Source organism: Mustela lutreola, chromosome 10, assembly GCF_030435805.1.
Source record: "Mustela lutreola isolate mMusLut2 chromosome 10, mMusLut2.pri, whole genome shotgun sequence".
NCBI classification, from domain to species: Eukaryota; Metazoa; Chordata; class Mammalia; order Carnivora; family Mustelidae; genus Mustela; species Mustela lutreola.
The window spans coordinates 61782626-61800682 of NC_081299.1; the positions used below are offsets into that span (position 1 = coordinate 61782626).

The window sequence follows — 18057 nt, forward strand, 5'->3', positions numbered from 1 at the left end:
TTCAGTACTGACACCAGTTAAAGTAATTTACAGAGGTTCCTATCCCAATACCTAATTACGCAGAATACAATATTTGTATACATCAGAACGACTGTAATTCACAGTGACAGGGAGCTGCAGTTGGAAAATTAGTGAGTAAGTGAGCAAAAACAATAAAAATCAAGGTTCCTGTACCATGATATATACTTTGTTCATTCCTTTTGACAAGTGTAGTATGGTGTGAATTATTTATAGTCAACATACTATAGTGTATTCTCTAAAAGTAATAAAGTCTTACAGTTGTGAGTTTCTATAGTTTTCAACCAGTAAAAAAATAACTAAAAGATAAGAGTTGGGGAGGAGTTGAAGGAAGAAGAGCCGAACTCATTAAATTTTTGATAAACCTCCATCAATGGATAATAAATTCCCAAACTTCTTTATATTGAATCCTTACCTACTGAGAGTCTAGTTACTTAGTTTAGGGAACCTCAGTTAGTGTGCTAGAGTGAATTCGGTCGGGGTAGAAGAAGGAATAAATGAAAGATTTAGATGGTATTTCAAAATCTATGTGCAATTTTGTGTGTGCTGGTTACATTCTACATGTTTAGTTACTCTCTCCTCTAAAAAGTAAGCAAATGGAATAGTACCAACTCTCATTAGAATGGTCAGAACTTTCATTTTTGTAGGGGGGTAACACATCTACACACAGTAAAATATTTTTGAAACTTAGTAACTATATTAAAACCTACACACACTGAATTCTACACCTAAAATCAATATTGCACTGTATGTTAACTAACTAGAATTTAAACAAAGATTTGAAACTAAAAAAACAAAAAACCCATACATTAAAATGGATAGTAGAAAAAACTTACATTCATTAAATGCCTATTACACATGCATATAAATGTATGTATAATTAAATTATCCACATAACTCTTTAAAATGTTATTGCCTTTCTATTACAGATTAAAAATTTGAGACTTCAATCTGCCAAGTCACACTTGCCCAAACAGCACAGCTCTTAAGTGGAGAGCAGGTACCAAACAGAGTTCTGTCTTATTGCAGAATTTAAGCTCTTACCACCTCACCTGAGAATCAGATCTCAGTTCAAATTCCATCCTAATCATATAATGACTTTGGGCAAGTCATTTAACCTCCCTAAGCCTTAATCTTCAGACTTAAAATGAGGAGCAGGATTAAAATGAGGAGCAGGATTTCTCTCTCTCAAATAAATAAATTTAAATAAATAAACAAATAAATAAATGTCTGGAACATAACAGATTCTCGGTAAAAATAATGGTATCCATTATTATTAACTTCATCAAAAAGGTTCAAGCAAGCTTCACATAAATTCCAAATTTCAGTCTTTCCTAATTTACATGTTTTAGTGTAGAATGAGAAATATGACATATTGATATATTAGAATGATGGGAATCTCCTATAAACTCTCTAATGAAGAGTTTATATCCCTGCCAAACACCACCGGAAAAACCTGGAATATATAAAACCATGTGTTGTTATGAGGCTGGGTGGCTCAGTTGGTTAAGCATCTGACTCTTGGTTTTGGCTCAGGTCCTGATCTCATGGGTCATGAGAGCGAGCCCGTATGTCGGGCTCCACACTCAATGGGAGCTGCTTGACTATTCTCTTGCTTTGCCCCTTCCCCCAGTCTCTGTCCCTCTCTCAAATAAATATATAAATATTTAAAACAAACCAAAAAAAAAGTGCTGTTTTGTTGTATTTATATTTCTTATGAATCAAGTAATACCATATATTTTAAAACCTCAGGATTGAAGCAAGGTTAAGGAGATTTTGAAAGTTACTAATCAAATATTTAAAAAGCAATTTAAAACCATTATTCTAATTTGTATAGTACCATACAAATATGTAAAACAATATTTTAAAATTCAACACAAATTTGCAAGTCTCTTCACAATAGCAGGGTTTTCCCCCTCAGTTATGGACAAGTGTCAGAAATTGTGACTGTGTTTTCAAACCAACACACGAACTGACATGATAGATCTTTTTACTTCGATATCTGAGGAGTGTGTAAAACTCAGCAAGTCCAAAATTGAACTTAATATCTTTTTTGTTCTCATCAATCAGTTTCTCCTACCATATCTCTTATTCATTCTGTCAATTTAATGGCATTACCATCCACTTAGTCACTGAAGTCAGAGATCTGGATTGATGCTTGGTGACTTTTTTTTTTTTTATTTTGTATTTCTTTTCAGTGTAACAGTATTCATTGTTTTTTGTGCCACACCCAGTTCTCCATGCAGTACATGCCCTCCCTAATACCCACCACCTTGTTCCCCCAACCTCCCACCCCCACCCCCCGCCTCTTCAGAACCCTCAGACTGTTTTTCAGAGTCCATAGTCTCTCATGGTTCACCTCCCCTTCCAATTTCCCTCAACTCCCTTCTCCTCTCCATCTCCCCATGTCCTCCATTCTATTTGTTATGCTCCACAAATAAGTGAAACCATATGATAATTGACTCTCTCTGCTTGACTTATTTCACTCAGCATAATCTCTTCCAGTCCCATCTATGTTGCTACAAAAATTGGATATTCATCCTTTCTGATGGAGGTATAAGATGCTTGGTGACTTTTTTTCCCTCTATCTCTCTTTCCAAAAGTTCCCATCATTTTGCCTCATGGGTACTTAATCCATCCTTTCTTTTTTTTATTTTTACTGTCACTGTTTTAGTTTATAACCTTATCTTTATCCTGATCCATTTTAATAGCTTCATAACTACTCTTCATTTTTTTCTTTTCCTTTTTTTCTTCAGCTTCTTTGATTTCATTTTCTAACTGTAGTTTTGAAGAAGTATTCAAGGTGTAAATAGGGCCATAGCATTTCCCAGCTTAACATCTTTCACTGGCACACTATTACTTATTGAAAAAGTTCCAATATATTATCATGGCATTCCCTGTGCCCATGCCCTGTGCCCTTCCTACCTCTTAAACCTCATATCCAGTCACTGGCATGTAAATGACCCCATATTCTGCAATCATCATTAAATCCACTACATTGCTAACACTGAGTGGGGGTTCTCTCTGTGCCAGGCATATTCTAAATACTTCATACATATTAACTTATCATCTGTGCACAATTACCCTGTGAAACAGTATCTATTCACATGATAGTAATACAAATATACTCCTTTTTCTCCATGTGTATCAATGTATTCCATGTTTCCAAGCCTTTTCTCATACAGTCTTCTCTATCTCGACACCCCTCATTCTTCCTTACCCACTCCACTCTCATTTTCTGATTTCTACTTAGCTTTCAAAACTCAGTTTACAGATAGTCTCTTCCTGAAAGTCTTCCCTGATGTTCCAGGCTAGCATACATGTCCTTTCTTTATGTTTATTATACCATATACGCAACTCTATCTCTGTATTTACCATTGCATATTGAAACACTCTGCCCCTTACCAGAATATAAACTTTTTGAAAACAAACATTTGAGCTATTAATTTTTTGTCTTCCAAAAAGCTAATTCAAAGACTGATTCCTAATAGGTGCTCAATACTTGTTTATTGAAGTGAATTAGAGAATGAGCAAATATCCCAGTCATAGCATTCAATTTCCTGTCTCACTAATGGCATCTAGTTCATCATAATATGGTAGATGTTCCCAAGAATGCCACTTACTGCTCTTCTGTTGTCTCTGGAGATATTTCTTTAAATACTATGGGTTTCTTATTAACTACACAGTTCTAATACTTAAATTTTAATAGGCAGATGATTTTAAAATAAGTTCTAAATAAAACTCCTCTTTCTATGCATTGCAACTGTGAAATATTTCCCTCTGAGTCTTATGTTCCCTTTTTGCTTAATCAACTTATATTCATCTTTCAAATTTAGCTGAAAAGATAGTTCCTTAAGGAACTCTTTCCTGACCCCTCTAGCTTCCTGTAAAACAGTGCTATTATGAATAGCACATTCACAGCATCCTCTACCTTTTCCTTCCTAGAACTAGGCTAAATAAAATTTTAGCGCTTGTATCATTATTTTTTTCTTTTATTTTAGAAAGCATTCATTATAAGATTAAGGGCATTTATATTTCAACATTATATTTCTCATACCTGGTTTCAGTCATTTATTCAAAAAACATTATTACAATCCTAATATGTGGTAGACACTGTGCTAGGAACTGAGTAAAACAGTGAGTTAGACATACAAATTTTCCCTGTTCTTAGAAAGTTTGTATTTCTAGCAGAAGAGGTGGGTCATGAGCAAGAAAACAAATAGAAACCATCAGAAAAAAAAAAAAAAAAAAAAAAAAAACCTCTCACGAATAAAACAAAAAGGAAAAACAACACTGTATAAAGTTTAAGGTAAAAAGTTTAAGGACACTATTTAAAATTGAGAAATCATGAAGGGCTTCCCTGGGAAGATGTTACTTGAGCTGATCTCTAATGGGAAAAGAAAAGCCAAATGGGAAGGAGAGAAAAGAGGGAAAGAAGAATGCTAAATAACTTGGTTTATATAGAGTTCTTTTGGCAAAAACGTTAACAATTGTGGGTTCTTTTCTCAAGGTGAAGAAGGACTGGTGGCATTCTTGTTTGGTTCTGGTGATTTGGTAATTAACAGGCAAGAATATGGGGGAAGAGGGATGTGTGTACCCTTTCTTTTTTTTTTAATTAAATTTATTTATTTTCAGAAAAATAGTATTCATTATTTTTCCACCACACCCAGTGCTCCATGTAATCTGTGCCCTCTATAATACCCACCACCTGGTACCCCAACCTCCCACCCCCTCGCCACTTCAAACCCCTCAGATTTTTTTCAGAGTCCATAGTCTCTCATGGTTCACCTCCCCTTCCAATTTACCTCAATTCCCTTCTCCTCTCTAAGACCCCTTGTCCTCCATGATATTTGTTATGCTCCACAAATAAATGAAACCATATGATAGTTGACTTTCTCTGCTTGACTTATTTCACTCAGCATAATCTCTTCCAGTCCCATCCATGTTGCTACAAAAGTTGGGTATTCGTCCTTTCTGATGGAGGCATAATACTCCATAGTGTATATGGACCACATCTTCCTTATCCATTTGTCCGTTGAAGGGCATCTTGGCTCTTTCCACAGTTTGGTGACCGTGGCCATTGCTGCTATAAACATTGGGGTACAGATGGCCCTTCTTTTCATGACATCTGTATCTTTGGGGTAAATACCCAGGAATGCAATGGCAGGGTCATAGGGAAGTTGTATTTTTAATTTCTTGAGGAATCTCCACACTGTTCTCCAAAGAGGTTGCACTAACTTGCATTCCCAGCAACAGTGGAAGAGGGTTCCCCTTTCTCCACATTCTCTCCAACACATGTTGTTTCCTGTTTTGTTCATTTTGGCCATTCTAACTGGTGTAAAGTGATATCTCAATGTGGTTTTAATTTGAATCTCCCTGAGGGCTAGGGATGATGAACATTTTTTCATGTGTCTGATAGCCATTTGTATGTCTTCATTGGAGAAGTGTCTGTTCATATCTTCTGCCCATTTTTTGATGTTTGCCTGTTTCGTGTGTGTTGAGTTCGAGGAGTTCATTATAGATACTGGATATCAACCTTTTGTCTGTACTGTCATTTGCAAATATCTTCTCCCATTCCGTGGGTTGCCTCTTTGTTTGTTTGACTGTTTCCTTGCTGTGCAGAAGCTTTTGATTTTGATGAAGTCCCAAAAGTTTATTTTCGCTTTTGTTTCCTTTGCCTTTGGAGACATATCTTGAAAGAAGTTGCTGTGGCTGATATCGAAGAGATTACTGCCTATGTTCTCCTCTAGGATTCTGATGGATTCCTGTCTCACGTTGAGGTCTTTTATCCATTTGAGTTTATCTTTGTGTACGGTGTAAGAGAATGGTCGAGTTTCATTCTTCTACTTATAGCTGTCCAGTTTTCCCAGCACCATTTATTGAAGAGACTGACTTTTTTTCACTGTATATTTTTTCCTGTTTTGTCGAAGATTAATTGACCATAGAGTTGAGGGTCCATATCTGGGCTCTCTACTCTGTTCCACTGGTCTATGTGTCTGTTTTTATGCCAGTACCATGCTGTCTTGGTGATCACAGCTTTGTAATAGAGCTTGAAATCAGGTAACGCGATGCCCCCAGCTTTATTTTTGTTTACCCTTTCTTATGAAACTATCTTTTGGATTTAAATGATGAGAAGATATAGCAAGTCTTGAATTTTTCTTGTCTCTTATTTAAATGATAATGTGTGGGCCAAGTTTGGCAGAAGGAAGAACAAACATCAAAGTGATTCCACTTTTCAGTGCATTTGGAAAGTGAGTTTTTAGAATGATAAGAAGGGGAGATAGCAAAATATTGAGCCAAGTCTTGGCTGTATAATTGCTGTGAAAGCTTCCTCCTTTAGTATGTACAAAGAAGGCCTGAGACTGCTACTTTAATAACCTAGGCATTTTGAACATGTGAGGTCAATAGGAATTCCTTGGCTTATATAATCAAGACCTAATCCCTATGTTTTCTACTTTAGACCCAGAGGGCCTCAGACTCACAATGTCAAGGAGATGATCTTAGTACTAGAGTCATTTACTTTTAACCTTCAGACCTAGTAATTAAAATAATTTTCATAGCAAGTTTTCTTCTGCTATTAAAATAATTCTTCATAGCAGTAAACAGCATTCATTGTTCCTAAGACAAAATTGTGGGGTCAGAGAGATATCCTTACAGGGATATAGTAAAATGTGTCCTTTTCCTTCTTGAATAATTTTGAATCCTCTGTTGTATATATGACCATGATATACATACTAAACTGTCTATGTAACAGCCCTTTGGATGGATTGTAGCCTTAAAAAAAAAATCTAGGTTATAAAATAAAGATGTGCAGAAAGTTAAAAGCAAAGAGGTTTGTGGTTGGGAGGAATCACTCCAAGTATAAGGAAAGGAAAAGAAGAAGATAATGAACTAAAGGGAAAGCATGGAATTTGAGTAATACAGACAGACTTGAAGGGTGGAATGCAGGAAATGAAAGACACTCCAAGCTGGCAAAACCTCCATAGGCTCTAATCAGTAATCCTCTGAAGCGCAAAGCATTATTATAACTGCATTAGGCTAATAACATAGCAACCTCCTGTTTTGGGTGAAATACTTGGATGTAGATAGTAAATTCTTAGATATGGGAAAACATTTCATTTAATTAGTGGAAGTTTGATTATCTCTGGATGTGTTCCATTAGTGTGCCTTGGTTATCTGGGTATATCCATTATCAGAAGTTAGCCTTAGCAAGTCCATTGAGTGAGTTCCACCAAGGCATTTTTCTGCTTAACTCCTTGTGACCAAGTATCAGGGAACTGGGCCTTAGTGGTTTTCAGGTTTCTTTGCATACACTTTGGTAGTTTGTCAGAGCAATGATAGCAGTGAAGAATTTCCCGTACATGTGCGCCTCAGCCCACAGTTAGCAGGAGGTGGGAAATCAGGCGGAGATGCCTTCCAGAGCCAAGGGGCCTCTTGGCATTTCCCTGGCAGCCTCGTGCTTATCATCAGCCAGAACCCAGGCACTCATTAGGCTCTTGATGAAAAGCATCCCAAAGAAAATGCCAGCAAATTGTGCCACTGTGCTGGCAGGAAATTAAAACTACTCAGAGCAAGTGGAGCCAAGAGAGCTGTTGAAATGAAAGGTAACATCAAGGGTGTGATCACTGACTTACACAGACCGTCAGGATTCAAGATGCGGCTTTCTGCTTCACTAGGGAAAGCAGGAGGCCCTCTCCTCTGGCAGCCACAGTCAGCCCAACAGAGAGGCTGAGACAGGCAGGGAGGTGGACTTTGTGATTTAAGTAAGCTTTGTTATGCTTGGGTAAATGTGTGGGGTTTAAGTCATTTTATTTTTCCCAAAGGAGAAACAGAAATAAGAAATTTTGTGTTGTTTTGTTTTGTTTTCTGGTCCCAAACGCTTAAAGACCAAATTTAGTAGAAAAACAACTCAAAGCACCATAGGTCCTATTAAACTGGGGGCAGACAAACCTCAGAACCTATGAATCTACCAGCAGGACAGATGAAGGGGTATTTTAATTTCAGAGAACTTTTTGTTGGTGATGTTACTTTTATCCTGAGACTAAAATAGCCATCAGCAATGAGGAAGAAAGGGAGGTGCTCAATGGAAGGCAGCACCAACATGCAAACAGAGGACACTGAAATTTTCATCACACTAGGGGCGGTCGGCAGAGTAATGTCCCCCTACAGATGTCCAGGTCCAGTCCCCAGCAGCTTATGAGTATGCTGCCTTACATGGGAAAGGGGAATTAAGACTGCTAATTAGAAGACTTTTTGAGAAAGATTATCCTGGATTATTCCAGTGGGCCCAAAATCATAGCAGGGGTCTTTAAATGTGGAAGAGGGAGGCAGAAGCAGAGGTCAGAGTGATATGGAGTGAAAAGGACTCAGCCAGCCACTGATAGCTTTGAAAATATAAAAGGGGACAACAGCTAAGAAATGTTTTGAGCCTGGAAAAACACAAGGAAGTGGATGTTCCTCTGGAGCCTCTAGAAAGGAGTACCAACACCTTGACTTTAGCCCATTGAGAACTATTTTGGACTTCTGACTTCTAGAACTATAATAAAGTATTGTTTAAGTCACTAAGTTTGCAATAATTAACCACAACAACAATAGAAATGGAATATATTAGTATTTAGAAAAATTTATGTGATGTTCCATAAAAGACTTTTCAAGTTCATTTATAATTCTTCAGGCAAAATAGTAAGGCAAGAAAGCAGTGAAAATATCTGAAAGGCATATTTACATGTTAGAATTGTAGGCACATGCATTATCTCACTTAATCTTTACAACAGCCTTAGAATGACATACCATAGCTCTAATCTGTAAATAAGGATCTTTCTTAAGAGTAAAACAAATCGTGTCCTTCAACTAATTAAAGTGTTTCTCCATCTCACCTACATTAAAATCCAAATTTCTTATCTTAAACTCCAAAGTGCCACATCCATAGTATCAAAGTATGGATTCCTAATCAGCATCACCTGGGGCTTTGTTAGAAAAGCCACTCTCAGGTTCCACTATAGACCTTTCAGTCAGAATCTCTGGGGGTAGTGCTCAGGAATCTGTGGTTTAACACGTGCTCCATCAATGAAACTAGAAGCTGGTTCTTTGAAAGAATTAACAAAATTGATAATCCCCTAGCCAGACTTATCACAGAGAGAGAGATAAAGAGAGAAAGACCCAAATAAATAAAATCATTAATGAAAGAAGAGAGATCACAACCAACAGCAAAGAAATACAAACAATTATAAGAGAATATTTTGAGCAATTATATGCCAACAAATTAGACAATCTGGGAAAAAATGGATAAATGTTTAGAAACACGTAAATTACCAAAACAGAAATAGGAAGAAAGAGAAAATCTGAACAGACCCACCAGCAAAGACATTGAATCAGCAATCAAAAATCTCCCAACAAACAAAAGTTCAGGGCTGGATGGCTTTCCAGGGGAATTCTAACAAACAATTAAAGAAGAATTAATGCCTGTTCTTCTGAAACTGTTCTAAAAAAATAGAAATGAAAGGAAAACTTCTAAACTCATTCTATGAGGCCAGTATTACCTTCATTCCAAAACCAGGAAAGGACTCCACTAAAAAAGGAGAATTGTAGGCCAATATGCCTGAAGAACATACATCCAAAATTTCTCAACAAGATTACTAACTAAATGGATCCAACAGTACATTGAAAAGATTATTTACCATAACGGAGTGGGATTTATTCCTAGGCTGTAGGGGTGGTTCAGCATCCACAAATCAATCAATGTAATATGCCACATTAATAAAAAAAAAAAAGGGTAAGAAATATATGTTCCTCTCTTTAGATGCAGAAAAGGCATTTGACAAAATACAGTACCCTTTCTTGATAAAAAACCCTCAACACAGTAGGAATAGAAGGAACACACCTCAACATCATGAATGCCATACCAAAAAAAGACCCATAGTTATGGTCATCCTCAATGTGGAAAATCTGAGAGCTTTTCAAGAAGAGAGGAATGTCGACTCTCACCACTTTTGTTCAACATAGTACTGGAAGTCCTAGCCTCAGCAATCAGACAATAAAAAGAAATAAAGGCATACAGATTGGCAAGGAAGGAGTCAAACTTTCACTCTTTGCAGATTACATGATATTCTATGTGGAAAATCTGAAAGACCACCAAAAAATTGCGAGAATTCAGCAAAGTCACAGGATATAAAATCAATGCACAGAAATCTGTTACATTTCTATATACCAATAATGAAGCAGAGGAAAGAGAAATAAAGGAATTGATCCCATTTTCAACTACATGAAAAACTGAAAGATAGGAATAAACCTAACAAAAGACGTAAAAATTCTGTACTCTGAAAACTATAAAACACTGATGAAAGAAATTGAGGAAGACACAAAGAAATGGAAAAACTTTCCATGCTCATGAATTGGAAGAACAAAGTTTTGTTAACATCTCTATATTACCCAAAACAATGTACAGATTCAATGCATCCCCTATCAAAATAACACCAGCATTTTCACAGAACTAGAACGAAGAATTCTAAAATCTATATGGAACCAGAAAAGACCCCAAAGAATCAAAGGATCACTGAATAAGAAAACCAAACTGGAGTCATTACAATCCCAGACTTCAAGCTGTATTACAAAGCTATAATCATCAAGTAGTGTGGTAATGGCACAAAAACAGACTCATAGATCAATAGAATAGAATTGAAAACCCAGAAATGGACCCACAACTCCACAACTATATGGTCAACAATCTTAAGCAAAGCAGGAAAGAATATCCAATGAAAAAAACAAAAAACAAAAAACAGTGTCTTCAACAAATGGTGTTGAGAAAACTGAATAGCCACATGCATAACAAAGAAATTGGACCACTTCTTATACCATACACAAAAATAAATTCCGAATGGATGAATGACCTAAGTGTGAGACAGGAATCCTAGAGGAGAACAATGGCAGCAACATCTTTTAACTTGCTGCAGCAACTTCTTGCTGGAAAGAAGTCAAGGGAAACAAAAAACAAAAACAAGAGAACTATGGGACTTCATCAGGATAAAAATCTTCTGCACAGCAAAGGAAACAATCAACACAACTAAAAGACAGCCAGTGGAAGGGGAGAAGATATTTGTAAACAGCATATTGGATAAAGAGTTAATATCCAAAATCAATAAAGAACTTACCAAACTCAAACCCCAAATAAAAAAATCCAGTCAAGAAATGGGTGGAAGATGTGAACAGACATTTCACCAAGGAAGACATATAAATGGCTAGCAAACATATGAAAAAATGTTCAACATCAGTTATCATAAGGGAAATACAAATCAAAACCACTATGAGATACCACCTTGCAGCGGTCAGAATGGCTGAAATTAACAATTCGGGAAACAACAGATGTTGGTAAGGATGCAGAGAGAGGGGAACCCTCTTCCACTGTTGGTAGGAATGCAAACTGGTACAACCGCTCTGGAAAACTGAATGGAGGTTCCTCAGAAAGTTAAAAATCGAGTTTCCCTATGATCCAGCAATTGCACTACTGGGTCTTTATACAAAGGATACAAAAATAGTGATTTGAAGGGACATATGCATACTGATGTTTATAGCATCATATCAATACTAGCCAAATTATGGAAAGAGCCCAGATATCCATCAACTGAAGAATGGATAAAGATGTGGTATATATATATAAAATGGAATATTACTCAGCCATCAAAAAGAACAAAATCTTTCCATTTGCAATGATGATGTGAAGTGAAATAAGTCAGTCAGAGAAAGACAAATACCATATGATGCCACACGTGTGTTTATTTAAGAAAATAAACAGATGAACATAAGGGAGGGGAAGGAAAAATAAAAGAAGATAAAAACAGAGAGGGAGGCAAACTATAAAACACTCTTAACTATAGGGAACAAACTGAGGGTTGCTGGAGGGGAGAGAGTGAGGGGATGGGCTAAATGTGTGATGGGCATTAAGGAGTGCACTTGTGTTGAACACTGGGATATATTTAAGTGATGAATCACTAAATTCTACCTCTGAAACTAATACTACACTATATATTAACTAACTTGAATTTAAATAAAACATTTAAAGAAAATAAATAATACGTGTTCTTGGTCATTCTTATACACACTACAAAGTTTGTGAAGCGCTTCTGCACATGATATGTGCTTATCTATTTCTCCACCCAGCTCTGGAACCACTCTCATCCTTGCTTGTGATATTCCAACCGCACTGGCCACCTTCCATTTCTGAAGGTGTCATATTTCATCCCATCTTGGAACCTTTACATCATCTGTTCCTTCTGCCTAATAGGCTCTTCTTTAATTTTAATTTTTTAATTATTTATTAGACAGAGAGCATAAGCAGGGAGCAGCAGGCAGAAAGAGAAGGAGAAACAGGCTCCCCACTGAGCAGGGAGCCCAACATTGGGGCCCCATTCCAGGACTCCTAGATCATGACCTGAGCCAAAGATAGATGCTTAACCAACTGAGCCTGTATTAGGCTCTTTAGAAATGTGCTTGTTGGCTCATGTCATTTGGGTCTTGAGGTTTCCCTGATTGTGAGCAGAGGAAAGTACAAAGAAAAAGGTCCTAATAGGACAGGCTCCTCATTATTTCACCATAACCCGTGTCTGTGATTTGAGAAAATTACAGATCAACCAGTCATGAATTGAAATCTGTGGATAAGAAAATGGGCACTAGTTGTTAACTCTGTAGATTTAAGTTTTTCTACAAATTTTAGCAATTTTCATCACAATGTTATTGTTGATTTTCTTAAAAGAAACTGGTATTGGGATATTACATTTGGAAAAGCTTTTAATCTAGTTTTTTTTTTTAGATTTTTTTTTTTTTTTTTTTTTTTTTTTGACAGAAAGAGATCACAAGTAGGCAGAGAGGCAGGCAGAGAGAGAGGAAGGGAAGCAGGCTCACTGCTGAGCAGAGAGCCTGATGTGGGGCTCGATCCCAGGACCCCGGGATCACCACCTGAGCCGAAGGCAGAGGCTTAACCCACTGAGCCACCCAGGCGGCCCTTAATCTAGTTTTTAATCTAATTCTCCATCTCATGATCTTGCATGCTCTATTAATTTTCATTCTTTTTTTTGAAGGGGTGATTTGATAAACAGGCATAACTATCAGCATATACTCTATACATTAGGTGTATTCTGAACAAGTGTTAACTATGAACCCTCTGGGATGGATAAGCACATATGATTTTTCAATTGCTAAAATTTGCCATTTTTACAATGAGTTCTATTGCATTTCACAAGTCTCTTGGCAGGGTCTTTAAGTCTGACTTTGTTTTTCTCTTGTATAAATTAGGTTCAATAGATTATTTTTATAGTTAAAACATAAAATAGTATCAAAAAGTTTAGTTCTGGGGCACCTGGGTGGCTCAATGGGTTAATGCCTCTGCCTTCAGCTCAGGTCATGATCCCACGGTCCTGAGATCAAGCCCCTCACCGCATCGGGCTCTCTGCTCAGCAGGGAGCCTGCTTCCCTCTCTCTCTGCCTGCCTCTCTGCCTACTTGTGAGCTCTGTCTGTCAAATAAATAAATAAAATATTAAAAAAAAAATGTTTAGTTCTATTAAAAATCATGGGTCTAGTCAGAAGAGCATTTAGCATTTTTTAATTTTTCACAATATGTTACCTACTGTAGTAGACGCCCTAATTTGGGTGGTGTTATATGATAGAAATTTATTAGTTGTATAGAAGTCCAATGAGGGCATTTCTGGTCAGTGCATAGCTTTTTCCCATCCCTTAGGGCCTTAAAACCTTCTGTATCCAGCCAGCAAAAAGGAAGAGCAGAGAAGGCTCACCTTGTTCTTAAACCCCAGAACTGGAAGTGGCATTGCTTTTGCTTATGCCTTGGTGAGAATTTGTCTCAAGGCCACATCTGCTTGCAAGGGCAATAGGAAAATTGTCCCTGAGTAAACAGACATTCTCAGTGGCAAAATCACCCCATGAATGGGGAGTACAAATATTTGTAGGAAGACAGCTATCTCCTGCCACAAAAACCTATGTTAATTATCTTTGTGCCATGTTATGCTGCAGTTGCCAACCAAATGCATCGTTCAAAGAAAATACATCCCTCTCTCCTGGTTACCATATGTGCTTTTTACCCTTTTAATGGTACCCTTAGCACCTCATATTTCCTCATTTAGAAATTCTCATTTATATTCAACTACACTAAGCTTCTTAAGGATAGGACCATAGTCACCTTGTTCTTTGTACCCCTACTATCCAATATAGTGCTTAACACAGTGCTACACATGTAGTAGAGTCTCAGTGAATTATTTTGAATAAATGAATGAGTAGGTGAATGAATGAATGAATGAACTGAATTCATATTACAATACATTATCCCTCAAGACATATCATATATTTCAAGCCACCTCTAGTCACTTTTGAGTTGTATGATGAGCTGAATAAATCAAACAAAAATTAAGATCCTTTGTCCTTTTTGTCTTTCCATGAAGGACACGATGCAATTGTCACACTCCTGAAGCATTATAAGAGACCGCAGGATGAATTGCCCTGTAATGAATATTCTCAGCCTGGAGGAGGTATCCCTTTCTTAATAAGTGTTTGTTGTTATTACAATATAGTGCCCAAAGGTAAACCTTTATTTCTATTACTATTATTCTAAGGCTAGGGATGGGGACATGTCAGATTGGCTTTATTTTAAGAAAACTTATGTCTGGATGAGGCTGAAAATAAAGAAGCCTTCACTTAAGCTGTTTTCTAACTCATGAATCTGCAGTCCCTTCAGGTTTAGCATTCCCTGGACTAGATGTTTATGAGGCCTATGCATGACCAGGAAGGCCCGGGTGAGCTGAGAGCAGTCGTTTTCCATTTCAGTAATCTATTAAGGCAGGCCAGAAAATACTCATACCCAGACACAAACTAAATCTGCCAGAGTCTACTACACCTTGTTTTGTTTTTATTATTTTTAATCTTTTTATGTACTCTCTAAATAAACACTTGCTATACAGTTTCAGTATCCAGAAAAAGACCTGGGTTAAAACTATATTCTCACTTGGTTTCCTAAGCAAATTTCTTTTGTCACCTGCTTCTTTTGGATAATGCTTTATGTTTATGTAGAAAAAAAAGCTACTTTCAACTCTATAATATAATTTGATTTCTAGATGGCTCCTATGTGTCTCTTCCATCCCCCCTGGGGAAGATTAAAAGCATGACAAAAGGTATTTTAATATAAGACAGTTGTTATATTTTATTACAAAGGATAACTATTGCCTCAAGTATGATAACTTTCTGTTTTGTTTTACGCATTATAAATGATGACTACTTTGCATGCATAACCACTATTATCAACAAACCATTCTTTCCATGATTAACCTTACCCGCTGTACTCTTTTGCACATGCTATCTTGGGTCATGAAGGTATAGTAGTGAAAATTTCCCCACTATTAAAGAAAGATCAAATTTTTTACACATTTGTATTTTTAATGAAGTCTAAATTACAAATATTAATATCTCTAAGGAGAATTGGGAATAGGTTTGTGATAGGAAAATAAATTTTTAAAAATAAGTTATTTTCCAAAAGATCCCAAATAAGTAATGCTTTGGGGAATTTTTGAGTGTGTGCAGCACACAGAAATTAATACCACTGAATCAGGAAAATTAATATATATTATACACACACATATATGATTCAACTATAAATTCATATTTAGCTTTATAATTTTCAGCTTTTAAAAATTATTTTTGGTGTGAGATGTTTCATCTGAATGATTCATGCACTTATTTTTTGACATCTAATTGGCATCCCTTTGAGATTTGGCTTATGGATATTTGGCTAAGCCCATTGTGATAGGTTGCAGGGTTGACCAGATAACGCTTGTTATCATGATGTGCTATGAACTGTACTCCAGGGTTGCTGTGTCACACAGACAAGCTAGTTATTGATCAGATTAGGAATAAACACTTAGCCCTGATAACAAAGGTCAGGGAACAGAGACAGAAACTAACATGTTTTTAATGCAAAGGGATAGAGATCATTGGTGATAAGGTTTTATTATCTCCAAGTAGTCAATTGTATTTGGAAAATTAAATGTTACTAGGGAATGACATTTTTGGTAAAGTATATATGTGTATCATGTATACACATCTATGTGTGTTTTTTGTCTTAAAAAATAAAATAACAATTCCTATTTGCAGAGAAAGCAGATGTTCTCCTCCTAAGGGCTGGATTGCCTTCACATTTTCATCTTCAGCTCTCTGAAATTGAGTTCCATGAGATTATCGGCTCAGGTAACCTATGAAAACACTAGTCTGTTTAGTTTCATTAGCTCAAGATATTATGTGTTTATTCATTTCTCTTAAACAATTTTAGGTTCTTTTGGGAAAGTATATAAAGGACGATGCAGGAATAAAATAGTGGCAATAAAACGGTAAGCAAACAAAGAAAATTTAGCATCAGACAGGAGTTGTGAACTTTTAGACGCATATGCACGCAAGCCCCTTGTTTTGATCCATCTATTGGCTAAGGGTTTCCTGTTCCTGCCATTTCCAGTTATCGAGCCAACACCTACTGCTCCAAATCAGATGTGGATATGTTTTGCCGAGAGGTGTCCATTCTCTGCCGGCTCAATCATCCTTGTGTAATTCAGTTTGTGGGTGCTTGCTTGAATGATCCCAGCCAGTTTGCCATCGTCACTCAGTACATATCAGGGGGTTCTCTGTTCTCCCTCCTTCATGAACAGAAGAGGTATGGTTCTCTTGTTCTGACTTACCATTTTACATGTCTTTGGAATTATCCTTGCAGTACTTCAGAGGCTTTCCTCTTAGATAAGCCTTTACTTTCTGAAATCTCTAAGTGCTAGGCAATGTGGCATTTTAAAGGTGGCTAATAATTTATGCCCAATAATTATGTTTTAGTGAATAGAAATACTTCTGTGCTTTCTTAACAGGAATTCAGTTGGGGATAACAAATTCAAGGAATTTAAATTAGCAACTGAAGCTTATAATAATTAGGCTAAATATGACATACTAATAAAGCAGATATATGTAAGCTGAGAATAAAATAATTACCAAGGGTCACAGCATTTATTTTTTAAAGTTTTAAAAAAGAATAGCCTTGCACTGATCTAATTTATTTCACATCCTAGATATATGCATGCAATAATTAGAGTGTGGTTTCACTCAGTTATTAGAGTAGAATCCATTCTATGTTATTATAAAAAAAATAAGTATAACATTATAAATATTATAAAATCAAGAGGGATATTTTAAATATGAGGGTTTGGTATCTGAATTGATTTATAATTAAGCATGATCTGAGGTAGAAGTTATTTTTTCCAGACTTTTTTTTAAATTTTTAGCATAATCTTCAATAAAGCAAAAAAGACTGAAAGATATACAGAATAACAAATCATGCACTCCACTGGTATTTTTCAGAAAGACGTGTTATTGGCTTTGACCACTTCATCCTCACTAAATCTTTTTTTTAAATTCTAGGATTCTTGATTTGCAGTCTAAATTAATTATTGCAGTAGATGTTGCCAAAGGTATGGAGTATCTTCACAACCTGACACAGCCAATTATACACCGTGACTTAAACAGGTATTTCCCCCCCTAAATAATGAACATAGAATTGTGTAACTGACTAGGAATCTAAGATAGAATTCAGTGTATCTTCACTGAAGATACAGTGTAACTACACTTTGATATATTGCAAATCAGGGTTTTCAACTATGTGGGTTAGGCAATAGACTACTACTTTAAGGCTAAGCTATATAAAGTTTTGTCATTGTCTTTTACAGAAATAGAAAGCTATATAACTGCCTCTTGGGGATCTTTCAAGAGAGTGATGGCTGTAAGATTCACCAGCTAGCTAGTTCTCAAGTCAATAAAGTCAGATCCAGAATTTAGATCAATGACTATTATAGCATGTCAGGTCTCATACAAAGTCAGGTATTGCAGGAGGTCCTGATTTTTTTTTTTTTAAGATTTTTTATTTATTTAACACAGAGAGAGAGAGAGAGATCACAAGTAGGCAGAGAGAGGGAAAGCAGGCTTCCCGCTGAGCAGAGAGCCCGATGCGGGGCTCGATC

At 36.4% G+C, this 18057-nt stretch overlaps 1 protein-coding gene across 4 annotated transcripts in view; it reads left to right on the forward strand.

Moving 5' to 3' along the window:
- The window catches only part of TNNI3K (TNNI3 interacting kinase), a 319782-nt gene that overhangs the window by 139085 nt on the left and 162640 nt on the right, over nt 1–18057 (forward strand). For all 4 annotated transcript variants that reach the window (XM_059135899.1, XM_059135898.1, XM_059135897.1 and 1 more), the window contains exons 12-17: nt 14461–14547; nt 15130–15186; nt 16163–16255; nt 16338–16395; nt 16518–16712; nt 17462–17566. In XM_059135899.1, coding sequence (XP_058991882.1) covers nt 14461–14547; nt 15130–15186; nt 16163–16255; nt 16338–16395; nt 16518–16712; nt 17462–17566 — 595 coding nt within the window. The remainder of the gene's footprint in view (nt 1–14460; nt 14548–15129; nt 15187–16162; nt 16256–16337; nt 16396–16517; nt 16713–17461; nt 17567–18057) is intronic.